The sequence below is a fragment of the Apium graveolens genome, chromosome 10, assembly GCF_009905375.1.
Source record: "Apium graveolens cultivar Ventura chromosome 10, ASM990537v1, whole genome shotgun sequence".
NCBI classification, from domain to species: Eukaryota; Viridiplantae; Streptophyta; class Magnoliopsida; order Apiales; family Apiaceae; genus Apium; species Apium graveolens.
Window position 1 is genome coordinate 193498898 of NC_133656.1, and position 14919 is coordinate 193513816.

A 14919-nucleotide genomic window follows, 5' to 3' on the forward strand; every position below is an offset into this window, starting at 1 on the left:
TGTAAAACAAATATTTAACTACATTATCACACAAATATTTAACTACATTATCAGACAGTCTTGATACTACCCAAATCTCAAGCAGATGTTTCCAAAATATATGAGGCTATTCTATTATTTTCAATTAATTAATTTATGTTCCAAATGATTTGTTCAATTAAATTCTATATATTTTTTTAAAAATATATACTTTTCTTTTCAAATATTACTTAAAAATTTGATCACGAATATGACTAAATTTTGTAAAAATGTTAAATTTAGATGTGTGCCGGCCCGAGTGCGATAAAATAGTTTAAGTGATAATATTTTATTGTCATATATGGGTTCGATTCTAGCTTTATATTGAATTTTGCTGTCAAAATATATAGGGTAATTACTAAAGGGGCAGATTAGTAATCTGGCTAAACCTGTAACTTGCAAAGAAAAACCCATTCAGCATTTTACAATTTACACACAGCTTCAGCCCCCTTCACACACACAAACTGGACACTGCAAATAAGCACCAAACAATTACTTACACTAGTGTCATATACGCACACACTTGAGGTTGAGTACATACATGTACATGTACATATATATAGTTTCTTTGTGCAAATCTTGAAAAGATTGCAACTTTTGCTTCATGGGTATGTGCTTATTTATTTTAACTTGTTTTTATAGCTTTTTATCAATAACCCATCAATGGTTCAAGAAAATATGCTGTTTTCTCGATTTTCAAGAATTGGGTTTTTTCAGTTTTTTAGTATTCAGTTGAAAAATCATAAATTTGGTTTTAGGGTATGTGATTGTTTCCCAGGAATTGTTAGTTTAGAGCAAGTTCCAAGCATTTATATGAATTGGGTACTTCGATTTTCAGGGTTTTTCAATGAGAATTGTTGTGATAGAGTTGGTTTTGCTGCTGTTAATTCAGCATTGTTGGTTGATGATCATATGTTTGATTATTTGCCTGTTAGGGAAAAAGGGTTTGTAGGGAAAGAATTAGTTGATGATAATGTGGTTGTTTCTAGGCTTGTTGGCGGGGATTTTGCGCTAAGAGATAGAGTTGTTTCGAGTAAAGGGGTGATTAGGCCTGTAGATAGAAAGCTATTTGGTATGGTTAGTAGAGTAGTTAAAACTTTGAGTTGGAGAGCAGCACAGCATGTTAGTTTCAGAGATGCTGTTGAGAAGTATGGTTTTGCGAAATCAATTGATAGTTTTAGGATAATTTTACATGTTTATGCTATGGCACGTATGAAATGGGAGGTGTGGATATTACTTAGATATATTGTTGAGTACTATCGGGATTCTAATCTTGATATGTTCAGTTTGTTTACTGATTTAGTTGATTCATGTACTACTACTTCAAGCTCAAATGATTTGGTTGATATACTTGTTAAGCTTTTCGCATCAAATGCGTTGCTTGAAAATGCGATTGATGTCTTTGTGCAGAGTAAGTTACTTGGTCTTTCACCAGGCATTTACTCTTGCAATTTCCTTTTGAAGTGTTTGGCGGAGGCAAACAAAGAAGAATATCTGCTCAATGTGTTTGATGAAATAGAGAAGTTTGGACCCGCACCTAATGTCTATACGTATACTATTATACTTAATTTTTACTGTAAAGGACAAGAATTAGATGTTGGAAAAGCCATTTCTATTTTCGAAGAAATGGAGAAGAGGGGAAACAAGCCGACTGTTGTGACGTACAGCACATTAATATCAGGACTATGTAAAGCTGGACATATTGAAGATGCAATAGAATTAATTAACAATATGAGACGTGAAAATCAGCCTCTCAATAGTTACTGCTATAATCATGTTATACATGTGTTTTGCCTGAAAGGTGAACTTGATGAAGCTTTGAGTGTTTTGGAAGACATGAAGAGCTGTGGAGTTACACCGGATATTTATAGTTATGGCATATTAATTAATGGGTTCAGCAGAAACGGAAATCTTGAAAAGGGATTTGATTTGATTGCGGAAATGGAATCTTATAACATAAAGCCTCCACTTGCTTGCTACAGTCCTCTGTTAAAAGGTATTTGTGATAGTGGACAGACTGACCTTTCACTAGATGTGTACAACAACCTTAAAGAATGTGGTTATGAATGCGACCAGCATGTTTATAATATCCTGATTCGTGGGTGTTGTTTGCGAGCTGATCTTGATTCGGCTAGTAAAATTTTAGAGGAGATGATCAGCAATAATACGACTCCTGATGCTTTTAACTGTCAAAATCTCATTCCGAGTTTTTGTAAAATGGGTTTCGTGGATAAAGCCAGGGAATTTTACAGTATTCTTTTAGAATCCGACATTTTACCAGATGTGCTTACATGCAATTCTATAGTTCACGGATACTGTGCTGCAGGACGTGTGGGGGAAGCTTTGCACTTTATAGGGGAGATGTGTGACGAAGGCATTGCTCCGAATTGTTATACCTACAATGCAGTCATAAGCAGTTTCTGCAAAGAAGGAAAATCGAAAAGAGCACTTGAGCTCTTTCCTGTGATGCTAAAGAGGAATGTTTTACCTGATGTTGTATGCTATAGTACCCTTTTGGATGGTTTTGCTAAACAGAAAAAATTCAAAAAAGCTCATGTGCTCTATGCAAAAATGTTGACAGCTGGCATTACTCCTGACAGAATTACATATACAATTCTCATCAACACTTTGTGTAGTAAGCGTAAAATGCGCCAAGCCGGTATTTTGATGAATGAAATGATGAGAAAGGGTTTCATTCCAGATACGAAATGTTACACAGCAGTTATATCTGGGTTTTGCAAACTTGGGAACATGAAGAAGGCATGGGAAGTGTATAATGAAATGTTACAAAGAGATATTGTGCCATCTGTTGTTACCTATACATGTCTAATTCATGGGTATTGCAAGGTAAATCGTATGGATATTGTCGGCCTATTAATAGATGAGATGAGAAGTAAGAATATCTCTCTTGATAAAATTACTTATAGTATTCTAATTGCTGCTCACCGAAGGTTGGGACATCTGGATATAGCTTATGAATTGTTCAATGAAATGGAAAAGGAGGGTGTCCTCCCAGACAGTAGTATCTATAAACTGCTCGACTTGGATACACATAATGTGGTCAGCTAATGTTAGAAAGGGAAGGAAATTCCTTGACAATGCCCAGGTACACAAGTGAACCATTTTCCCTTGTGTTTTTTTCGTTATATGTAGTGTATATGCTAAATACTTTCCTAGTGATATGTATAAATTTTCTTTTTGTGTAATGTTTATGCTTAATACTTTCCTACTACCCTGATCACATTTAGATGTGCTTGGATTCTGAAGTTTCTTTTCTTCCCTCAAAAGTTCTGCTTCAACATATGTTAGTTTCTATATACAATTTACTAGCTCCATAATTTTTTCATTTCAGAACATGTTCATTCTTATTACTAGGATATAGAGGAAAGGTGTGTACATATTTAGGATCCAAATAATTTAATTTTATTTAGAAAAATGGCAAGAAAAGGTTCACCCATTTTACTTTCTTGCTAACAATTAACTTGCAATTTGTTTGGTTTGACAAATTTTTGATTGAATAGAAGTTAAAACAATTTGAGGATGTAGTTGTTCCCAAAAGGCTATCATGCATTTATCTGCGGAAAATAATTTTTAAATAAGTAGGATATGTCAATGCACTACAATATTGTGGTCTTGTAAATGAAGGCCTATAGCTACCGAGTTCAGAGTTGATGTTTGTTTCATTCTATTTTAAAAAAAAACAGCCTTATGCTACTTTTACGGAATGTTTAACCCCCCCCCCCTGACAGAGATCTCAGGGAGTTATTGGTAACTGCAGACTGCTTAGATTGTGAAGTTTGCATGGTAAAACTGGAACACAGGTTACGGATCCGTGTGATTTCAAATTGTAGGCCATAGCCTAGAAGTCTATGAGGTATTTTGTTTACACATGTTTGCTGTTAATTTTTTTCAAACAATTCTTAACCTCCTTGTTCCTTGTTGCTTATTGGATTCTAGCGGCTGCAGCACTTTAAGCTTTCAGCATTATGTTTGTTTTAGTGACGGTGAAGCTCTGGTCCATAAGAACACATAATAAGGTAAGGTTTGTTCCTCTTTTTAATCTCTAATTTTCGGATTCAACTGCTAGTATCTGTTAGCCCATGCAAAGTACAACATGTATCTTACATTTTTTTCTACACAAGTCCAGAATTACAATTGTAATCATTAGAGAAAAATTTAAGATGTTTTTACTTTACCTGACTTGACCAGACTTGACTCCTGTTACATGCTATCCAATTTTTTTAAGAATTGTTACCTTAAAAAAATTGTATTGTTTTAATGAATGCAAGCACATATGAAAAATTCTCACAAAATAATTTTACAACTTATCGTAATTATTTATTTCAAGTAATGGCAGTAAGTTATTTTTTTCACATTTTGTAATCGACTACTTTTTTTTTTTGGAAACTCGGGCAATCAAAATGGATATCATATCATGTACCCATGGTATTGAGGAATACATTTTTAGATCTGACTTGATACCATATCTATATCTGTAGTATTATTCTTCTAAATTAAGCGAACTATTGAGATGACATGCTTTAAGCTAACATGTACTTAATGGACAATTAATGCAGATTTCACCATATTACTGCTCATAGGTGTGCAGCAAAAAATTTACTCCCTTGTCTATTGTGAGGGTGTGTTAACATTTTGCTTGGAAATGCACATGACTCGTTATGAAACCAAAGAGACCTCACAACTTTTAAAGATGAATCATCATGCAAGTGGTCATGCTTTGGAGACCCTGTGTATCGACGATCAGATTTGGTACAAGGAATGACGTGTTTGCTGTTACGACTGTCTCGACATTAAACATATATTATACTTTTTTATTATCGGTATAAGCATTCGTTGTTGCAAGGCCTACAGTTTCATGTTAGTTCATCCGATTCCTATTTGAACAGGTGGTCTCTTTGCGTGCTCTAGACATATACTAGCATAATTACATATTTAGAGGCTAGAGTTACTAATATAGTTATGATGTCTATTTATGATAATTAGATATCCATTGAGTTTGAAACGGCTACAATTGACCATTTGGATAACCGATGCCGTAATTTAGATAAGTTTGAGCTTCTGATTTTAGTTTGATTTCTATTCGAAAAAATGACGAATATAAACTCTTTTCAGATTTTTTTAACAAAAATTACAATTTTAGGAAAATTGGTCAATTGTAGCCGTTTCAAACCCCTTCAGCGAATACGTGTATCCTCTTCAGCGAATGCATATACTCTCTTGCAACTGAGAAGGAGAAAACAGTAGTAAAAGGCTGATAAGTGCCACATCAAATGTCAGAGCAGAGCAGGATATGTTAACAGCGGTGAACGCCGGTCGGATGGCCGGTCTAGGGGTAATAAATCGAATTAATCCAAATAGTTCGGTTTTAAAAAAAGATGAATCAGTTAATCAAAAATTTATTTTCAACCCAATCCTTCGGGTCGAGTTGGATAGGGTTAAAACTCGAATAAAATTATTTAAATATTTTTTAAGAGTCAAAATTTCAAATCTATATTATATATATTATAATAGTTGAAACATTAAAAATTTAGTAGTCGGTCGGTATATGCTGAAATTACTTAATTATCCTTATTTAATTATATTTAATCATCATAAATTTAATACACGTAATAGCTGTACAGTAACAACATAATTCATATAATAATCTATATCAAAAGTCATATTGTTGTAATATCCTAGTTATAAAAGAACAACCGGAGAGCTACTAAATTTAACAGAAGGAGGTAAGAAGCTGAGCATAGAAAGAAAGCTCGGGTGCATCTTTCTTCATTACCGAGTGTGGCTATTTATAGCCAATGTGAATTTGCAAGAAGCCAAGAACATTAAATGCATACACAAATTCTACTCCTATAAATCATAGCCCTACTATTTGATTCATTGACCACATGCATGACAATCACTATACTATAACACTCCCCTTTGATTGTCATGATAGTGTGGATCATCAATTGCCTCGTTAAAACCTTGTCAAAGAAAAACCCAGTGGGATAAAAACTTTAACGAAGGAAAAAGAGTACAATCTCCCCTTGGAAGAAAAACATCAATCACTGGAGTTTTGTTGCAGCATATTCTTGAGTCGACGCATTCCAATGTTATGTCGCAGCTTTGCAAAGGTTGAATTTGGTAATGATTTTGTGAATAAATCTGCAAGGTTGTCACATGATTGAATTTGTTGTACATCAATTTCTCCATTCTTTTGAAGCTCATGAGTATAGAAGAATTTTGGTGAAATGTGCTTCGTCCTGTCTCCTTTGATGTATCCCTCTTTGAGTTGATCAATGCATGCAGTGTTATCCTCAAACATAACAGTAGGACTTCTTGTGATGTCCGGCAATCCACATGATTCTTGAATGTTCTTGATAATAGATCGCAACCAAACACATTCTCTACTGGCTTCGTGAATTGCAATTAGCTCTGAGTGATTTGTTGAGGTTGCCACTGTAGTTTGCTTCGTGGATTTCCATGAAATGGCTGTACCGCAATATGTGAATACATATCCAGTTTGTGATTTTCCAAAATGAGGATCTGACAGATATCCAGCGTCTGCATATCCAATCAACTGAGATGTCGAGTTCTCTGGAAAGAATAACCCAAAATCAACGGTTCCACGAAGATAACGAAATATATGCTTGATCTCATTCCAATGTCTGGCCATCGGAGCAGAGCTAAATCTAGCCAATAAATTGACAGCAAAGGCAATATCTGGCCTTGTATTATTCGCAAGATACATAAGTGCACCAATTGCTCCAAGATATGGGATTTCAGGACCAAGAACTTTTTCATCATCTTCTCGTGGTCGAAATGGATCTTTATCTGGTTCTAAAGATCTAACCACCATTGGAGTAGTCAACGGATGAGATTTATCCATGTAAAATCTGCTCAAAACCTTTTCTGTATATGTAGATTGGTGGAGGAAAATTCCTGATGACAAGTGCTCGACTTGTATACCAAGACAATATTTTGTCTTCCCAAGATCTTTCATTTCAAACTCTGTCTTTAGATATATGACAGCTTCATCAACCTCTGTAGCTGTTCCTACAAGGTTTAAATCATCCACATATACAGCAATAATCACAAAACCAAATTGTGATTTTTTGATAAAAACACATGGACAAATTTGATTACTAATATACCCATTCTTTTGTAAATAACGACTAAATCTGTTATACCACATACGACCAGATTGTTTCAATCCATACAATGATCGTTGAAGTTTAATGGAGTATATATGACGAGGTTTCTTGAACTCATCCATTTTTAATCCTTCTGGGATTTTCATAAAAATATCACTATCAAGTGATCCATATAGGTATGCAGTAACAACGTCCATAAGACGTGTTTCTAATTTTTCTTTAGATGCCATACCTAATATAAAACGAAAAGTAATTCCATCCATTACTGGCGAGTATGTCTCATGATAATCAATGCCAGGCCTTTGAGAAAACCCTTGTGCTACAAGTCGGGCTTTATATCTCACAATTTCATTCTTTTCATTTCTTTTTCTTATGAATACCCATTTATTCCCAACAGGGTTCACACCGATTGGTGTTTGGACAACAGGTCCAAATACTTCTCTTTTGCGCAATGAATTTAATTCTGTTTGAATTGCGTCTTTCCATTTTAGCCAGTCTTTTCTTTGACGGCATTCATCCACACTTTGTGGTTCAGGATCAGAATTTATGTCGACATCCAATGCCGCTGAATACACAAATACATCATCGATTATGGCTTTACTTCGATCCCATAATTTCATATCATGCACATAATTTATTGAAATTTCATGATTGTTTAATCCCGAATCTTCAGGGACGGGAATCTCTTCAGGAGATAATACCATTTCGGGGGTATTTGCTTCTTCTGGAGCATGTGCCACTTCAGGGGCAATTTTCTTTGTCTTTCTTTTTCTTGGTGCAACATCTTTCGCACCGACCGGTCTACCACGCTTCAGGCGTGGCTTTGAATCTGTAACCAATTCATTTGTACTTGATTTTTGAATTGGTATATCTACTCTAGCTGGAGTATTTACTGCAGGTATATGAGATTTAATTACATTTCTAGAATCATTAAATGCGTCAGGCATTTGGTTTGCGATATTTTGCATATGTATGATTCTTTTAACTTCAAGTTCGCATTTACCGGTACGTGGATCTAGAAAATGTAACCCCGATGCATTCCATGTTATGTCAGGATTAACCTTATTCACATGTTTATCTCCCCCTAAGGGAGGAAACAAAGATTCGTCAAAATGACAATCTGCGTATCGTGCAGTAAATAAGTCTCCAGTTAGTGGTTCAAGATATCTAATTATAGATGTTGAATCAAAACCAACATAGATACCTATTCTTCTTTGAGCTCCCATCTTCGATCTCTGTGGTGGAGCAATCGGTACATATACAGCACTTCCGAAGATTTTGAAATGAGAAATATTAGGGATTTGACCAAGTACCATCTGTAGTGGAGAATGTTGATTATAGGCAGTTGGTCTAATCCTTATAAGATTAGCAGCATGAAGTATTGCATGACCCCAAATAGATGTAGGTAATTTGGCTTTCAATAACAACGGTCTTGCAATAAGTTGAAGTCTTTTGATAAAGGACTCGGCTAACCCATTTTGTGTATGTACATGAGGAACTGGGTGCTCAACTGAAATTCCTACAGACATGCAATAGTCAACAAAGGTTGCAGATGTGAACTCACCGGCATTATCTAAACGAATTGACTTAATACAATGGTCTGGGAATTGAGCTCGCAACTTGATTATCTGGGCAAGTAATTTTGCAAAAGCATCATTACGAGTTGAGAGAAGACAAACATGAGACCATCTAGTTGAGGCATCTATTAGTACCATGAAGTACCTAAATGGACCAGATGATGGGTGGATCGGTCCACATATGTCGCCCTGTATCCTTTCTAGAAAACTTGGACTTTCAAGCTTAACTTGTTAGGTCACACTTTCACTGTAGAGGGGGTGAATACAGTGTTTATTACAATCAAATCAAACTTCAAGAACTTATGTAACAGAAAACAAACTTTATTTAAACAATAAACTCTGTTACAATCTGGAACTGTTATCTCTCAGTGATGAACAAAATATCACGAGAGCTGCTAGGGTTATAATAAATAATATTCTCGATAATGATAACACTTATAGTGTAAACCCTATGTCTGTGTTTATATACTACACAGTTACAAGATAATCGCTAATTGATATGGAATATAATTCTGCTTCCTAAAATATATCAATCAGATATCTTCTATTCCAAGTATTCCATTCTTCACGGAATTCCTTCTTCATGCATATCTCTTCTTATGTTTATCTTGATCTTCTTAACTTTAATCAGCTACTGTCCTTATCTGATCGTCCTTCAGCACTTAAGTTCTGATATCTATCTCCTGATAACATAAGTACTGATATCCCTTAAGTTCTGACTTCCAGTATAAGTACTGATCAGTTAAGTACTGATTTGTTCTGTTCAAATAAGATCTGAAATCTAAACATAAAACATATTAGCCATGACATTATCAAATATATCTAACAATCTCCCCCAACTTGTAAATTAACAAAATATACAAGTTTAACAGATATTTGATGATGTCAAAAACATTAAGTACAAATGCATGAGAAATAGACAAGATAACTACAACTTACAGTCCTTAAAGTTTTTACCAATTCAACTTCTGATAACAACTTCAATCTGTATAAATATCAGAATTTAAGCAGTTGTAGATCTTCGACTTGGCTTCATCATTTTCTGATCTCTCTGATGTCAGGAGTTGTTCTGAGATAATTCTTCAACAAACATTTCTCAGCATATCTGAGTTCATCAATCATTCTCCGTTTGACATCTTTAAGCTCTGCAGTATCTTCACCAGTTTGAAATATTACAGCTCTGAGATCATTAATCTTTGCTTTTCTCAACTCCCGATCTAGTCTTATGACATAAGCTTTGTTAGACTCTAGATTGAATTCAAGCCCCTTAATACCAAGATATGTTCTGATCTGTGCAGTATTAGGCTTCATATCAACAATATCACCATTGTGATTTCTGTACTTTGGAACATATCTGCTGTCAGACTTAACAGAATAAAGTCTTTTCTGTCTCTGAATCTGTTCCTTTAAGTAGTTTGCAGCAGTCTCTGTTATTCTGTCATCCACTTGAAGTAAGAATAATACATGCTCCAATTCTTCAAAATACTTCAATGGAATGGCATTTTGTCTTATATGATAAACCCTACCATCTGTCATGAAATACAACATGATGTATTCTTTCAAGTAGGTATGGTAAACCATCTGTACAGATTCTAGTTGATTCAATCTCTCAGGAGTTGCTCCAATACCTGGTTCACTCAAGGAAGTTGGATCATCGGTAGTGTTGTGTACTCTTCTTTCATCAGCACTTCCCAATCCAGTTTTATCTCTAGCTTCCTTTCCAGTAACTACTCTTGCTTCAAAACCACTTGAAGTAGTCTTCAAAGATTGAGACTGTTTTGCTTTAGTGAATCCTGGTAGGAGTGTTTTAGATTTATTTTCTGATATCAAGTTAACTTGAGCACTGTCAGAGGTTACTTGCTTCTTCTGAATATCAGAACTTACAATTTCTTGACTCTGAACAACTTGAGCCATGTCAGAGGTTGTTTTAAGAACTTTTCTTGAAGTCAGAGCAAGATTATCTTTTCCATCAGTAATTTCTTCTTCCTCAGGAGGTACATAAGGCTTGATAGGTTCACCAACCTTTTCTTTACCCTTGGATCTTGGATCTATCTGTGGTTGTGATCTAGCCAAAGTTTCTTCAGTATGTATCCTTTCTTTGATCACAATGCCTTTAGGTTTTGGAAGTAACTTTTTACCAGAAGCTTCAAATTTAGATGTGACTTTCTCTGATTTAAGTCTGGCTTCTTCTTCCTTTAAACTTTCCAAGTCCATCCCTGGATTTTCTTGAAGAAATAACTGTCTTGACATTTCCTCATCAAGATCTAGAAGTTCATCAGAACTTATCCTTTTACCAGCAGCAGAACTTATTCTTTTCCCAGTATCAGAACTTGTTCTGTGACTAGCTTGTCTTGATGTAAACCTTCTACCTTGACTATGACCACCACCCATTCCAGAGTTTCCTTGGTCATCTTTTCTATCATCCTTTCCTTGCAGTGACTTGTTGGTTTTGCATTTGGACTTAATTACCTTCTCCCCCTTTTTGGCATCAGCAGGTAATAAAAGAGAGATAAGTAGTTCCACTGAGGTCTGGATTTCAGTAAGTTGCGATTGCTGAGAAGCTTGATTTGTCAGAATTTGATCAATCTGAGCTTGTTGCTTCTCTTGAGTTTTCTCAATATAAGCAACCCTGTCAATGGTAGGTTGGAAGAACTTTTTCTTATCAAGTTTCCAAACTTGTTCCTGTTTAATAAAGTTCTCCTGAATCTTGTGTAGCTCTGCATGAGTGTTGGAATGAAGACCTTGTAGATGTTTAGTACTCAATGCAGTGACTCTAAGCTGGATTTTATAATCATCAGAATGTAACATTTCATCAGCTTTAGTCAAGTGCTCAGCAAGATGTAAAGCATTTGGAACACATGAAACTGAGTTCCATTCCTTAGTCCACTCCTGACCTGCAGGAGTTTCACTCCAAGGTACTGGTGCATCCCTGATAACAAACTCCTTTAGCAGTTCAGACTTAGGAAGAGTCAGTGGAGGAGTATGTCCTGAAGGACCTGCTTCATCAGCATCTACAGTTGTAGCAGCTTCACCAGTATCTCCAACATTTGCAGCATCAGAACTTAAAGAATCAGTATCGTCTGATAAGACAACTGTATGAGTAGCAATGGAGGCTTCAACATCCTCTAATTGCTGATCTGATACTAAGTTCTGATCAACAGCCATATCCTGATGCTCACCTAAAATCTGATCATCATCTTGATGCAGAGAAGGTGTTAGTGATAACTCAGGAGTTTGAACAGCATCAGTAACAGGTGTTGTGGAAGGATTATTTGCTGTTGGAGCTTCTAAGAAAAGTATTTCAGGCACAACCAAGTTCTGAATATCAATTTCAGCACTTGTGCCTGGATCAACAAGAGATATAGAAGGTGAATTAGCCTTGTCAGATACAGGTTCCTGAGATGGAGTTGATGGAGAAGAAGTGACTGGAGCAAATTCCTTGTCTTGTGAGATCAGAGATTCCTGATCCCCTTCCTTAGCTGCTTCCTCCTCATCATCTGAAACTGGCCTCTGTGCCCTCTGTTTCTTGTACTTCCTTGTTGATTTGGATTCCTTGGGAGTTGCAGGAACCGTCATACGTCTAAGCCTCTTGAGAAGCCTAGAACCCCCAATTGCAGAATCCTTCTGAGAAGTTGCCTTCTCAGCTTCATCTATCATAGGTTCTGAAGAGGGAATCTGATCCTCAGAATCTGATTCATCTCTCAAAGTAATCCTCCTCTTCTTCTGAGATGTTTGAGGAACAGTCTTTGTTCTCTTTGGCTTAGAGGATGTAGGCTTCACAGTAGGTGCTGAAGAAGAAGGTTGAGCAGTCTGTGAAGTGGAGAGATAGGATTTGAGATAAGTTCTGAGGGTAGGTTGAGTAGAATGAGAAAGAGAGTAAAAGTAAGAAGAGAGATAAAGTATAAAGAAAGTAAAAGATTAAAGAAATCTTCTCTCTGTTGTTCTTATACTCGAAGAAAAATGTTACCGTTGGACACCTGTCAGACATGCAGTAATAACGGATAGTTACTGGGCTCGAGAAAACAGGAATGATTACTTATCCAGTTGCCTTGATTCAAGGAAAAACCATTTCAGTTATCAAGAGACACAGGTTTAATTCAAAATTGAAATCGTTAGCACTGATTGAATTGTTTTTCACTGCAACATTAATATTCTGAAAATGAATCATGTTAAAAATGACCGAGATAATTTCGATGAATAAGTGCTGACAAAGAATCAGAACTTAAATAAAGACAAAATTTAAATGGTCATCAGAATATCAAGCAGGATTTAACAACACAGATAAAATAACTCAGAGACAAAATCTTGAAGTAAAAACAGTTTTCATTAATATATCAAGTCAATACATATATGAAATAGAAATTACATCAATACAAGATTTTCCCTAAGCTTCTAATCCTAACGTCAACAGCTTTAGTCTTAGCTAAGAAGCCTGACAAAGCTGAGGATGAGGAAGAACAGGAAGAAGATGAGATTAAGTCATCCTCCTCTTCCTATCTTCGACAAACAAGATAGCGAGTCGAATGATTCGCTCTTGCTGACGGATACGACAAAGGTGAAGGTCTCTTCGAACGGCCACCAGATCACGTTTGATAACCTCTGGAAATTGAATCCAGAGATTGTGAGGGATGTTGGTGATAGGGTAGGGAGTTGAAATTCCATTCAAAAAGACATGCACAGTCTCATCACCGTAATTGTAGAACCAGCCAAATTCAGCCATTTGTGATAGTAAATGAAAAACAAGACTGAATTTGTGATACAAGTGTGATGAGAAGACTAATGTGAAGTGGTTGCATATATAGGCATGAGAATGCCAAGAGACACAAAGATATTGAATGTAGACAGGTAGAATTAATTCTACCTCGTCTCCCTAGACCTTGAAAAAGAATAACATTTCGAAATTAATCTGAGACTGTTACCAAATTTTACTCACAGATAAGTCAAGTAAAGGGTTAGACTGAAAAATCAGAACTTAGACCTATACCAGAACTTAACAGTCATCAAAACATAATGTCTTAACTCGAACAAGGAATATCTATCTTAGTAAATACTCATACAAGTTCTTAGTTATGAACGTCAGAACTTAATCATCAGAACGTGTAACTAGAACTTGTCCTCAGAATTTGTGCAAAAGTGACACAATGACTGTTGATCTAAAATAACATAGACCACCACAGAAATTTCATCATTCATATAGAGTGATGTGTGTGTGCATTAAGCTAAATAACAGACAAAGAGTAAAGTCTGATCTACTTCAGTACATCTTAGAAATAAGTCATAATTAAAATTTTGCTAAAGAGCTGCCATTATCCTGAAACCTACTGATAAATGAGTTCATGCATGAGTTCACCTCTACTGTTTTTGTGCTAATTTTATGCATCTTTTGAAATTCTATTTTACAGAGGCTTCTCAGTGTAAGTGAGTCACGACTGTTTATCAGAATTTATGCTATTATCAGAGTATTTCTCCAGTAATCATAGAGTGTGAAAAGTCACCAAGAAAATATTTTGCTTTTCTAATGCATATTTACTTAATACCAGCAATGCACTTGGGTCGTCCCTTTCACATTTTTACTCTAGATCTCAAAGGAGTACCTGATATTATTCTTTGATTATTGTTCTTCTTCTTTTGATAAGTGAGGTTTATCAGCACTTAGTACATTCAGCAGTTTTACTAGAATCAGAACTTAAACAGATGAGTAGCATTATTCTAATTTGTGACTTAGTAATAAGATATACAAAGTAAACTTAACTAAGCTCAGTTATCAGAATTTGCTTGTGTCATAAGATTTCCACAGAAATAATTACTTCTTTCATGGGATCATTTGTTTATTGAAGACTAGTAGGTCAGTATCTAGCACAGTTATCCTCATAGGATTGAATAGTTACTGAAACAGACATATCACTTATCAGAGTTTAGAAACATATATCAGACAACAGTCAGTACTTAAAGACATTTATCAATTAATGCACAGAATATACAAAGAGATTAATTCTGTAAATACTGATCATAAAGTCTGATAACATAGAACAAGTTTAAGCAGATTTAGAGAAAGAACCTGAAATCATTCCAAGTTCATTTACCAATTTTGAAAAGGTAGCTTCACACAGTGGTTTTATGAAGATATCTGCTACTTGTTGATCTGTGGGAACAAAATGCAATTCCACTGT

At 35.4% G+C, this 14919-nt stretch overlaps 1 protein-coding gene across 3 annotated transcripts; it reads left to right on the plus strand.

Annotated features, from left to right (window-relative positions):
• The first annotated feature begins 382 nt into the window (after positions 1–382).
• Positions 383–5018, plus strand: LOC141692795 (uncharacterized). Of its 3 annotated transcripts, XM_074497735.1 has the most exons (5): positions 383–2865; positions 2970–3124; positions 3768–3892; positions 3976–4055; positions 4596–5018. In XM_074497735.1, the coding sequence occupies exons 1-2, from the start codon at positions 682–684 to the stop codon at positions 2994–2996; spliced, it is 2211 nt and encodes a 736-aa protein (XP_074353836.1). In that variant the 5' UTR covers positions 383–681; the 3' UTR covers positions 2997–3124; positions 3768–3892; positions 3976–4055; positions 4596–5018. The 3 variants fall into 3 exon arrangements, with proteins under 3 accessions (XP_074353836.1, XP_074353835.1, XP_074353834.1); XM_074497734.1 differs by having other exon boundaries at positions 385–3124; positions 3797–3892; XM_074497733.1 differs by having other exon boundaries at positions 386–3124.
• Positions 5019–14919: the final 9901 nt, after the last annotated feature.

Coding starts and splice junctions, on each gene's coding strand:
- LOC141692795 (XM_074497734.1), top strand. CDS start 682: ATGGTTCAAGAAAATATGCTGTTTTCTCGATTTTCAAGAATTGGGTTT.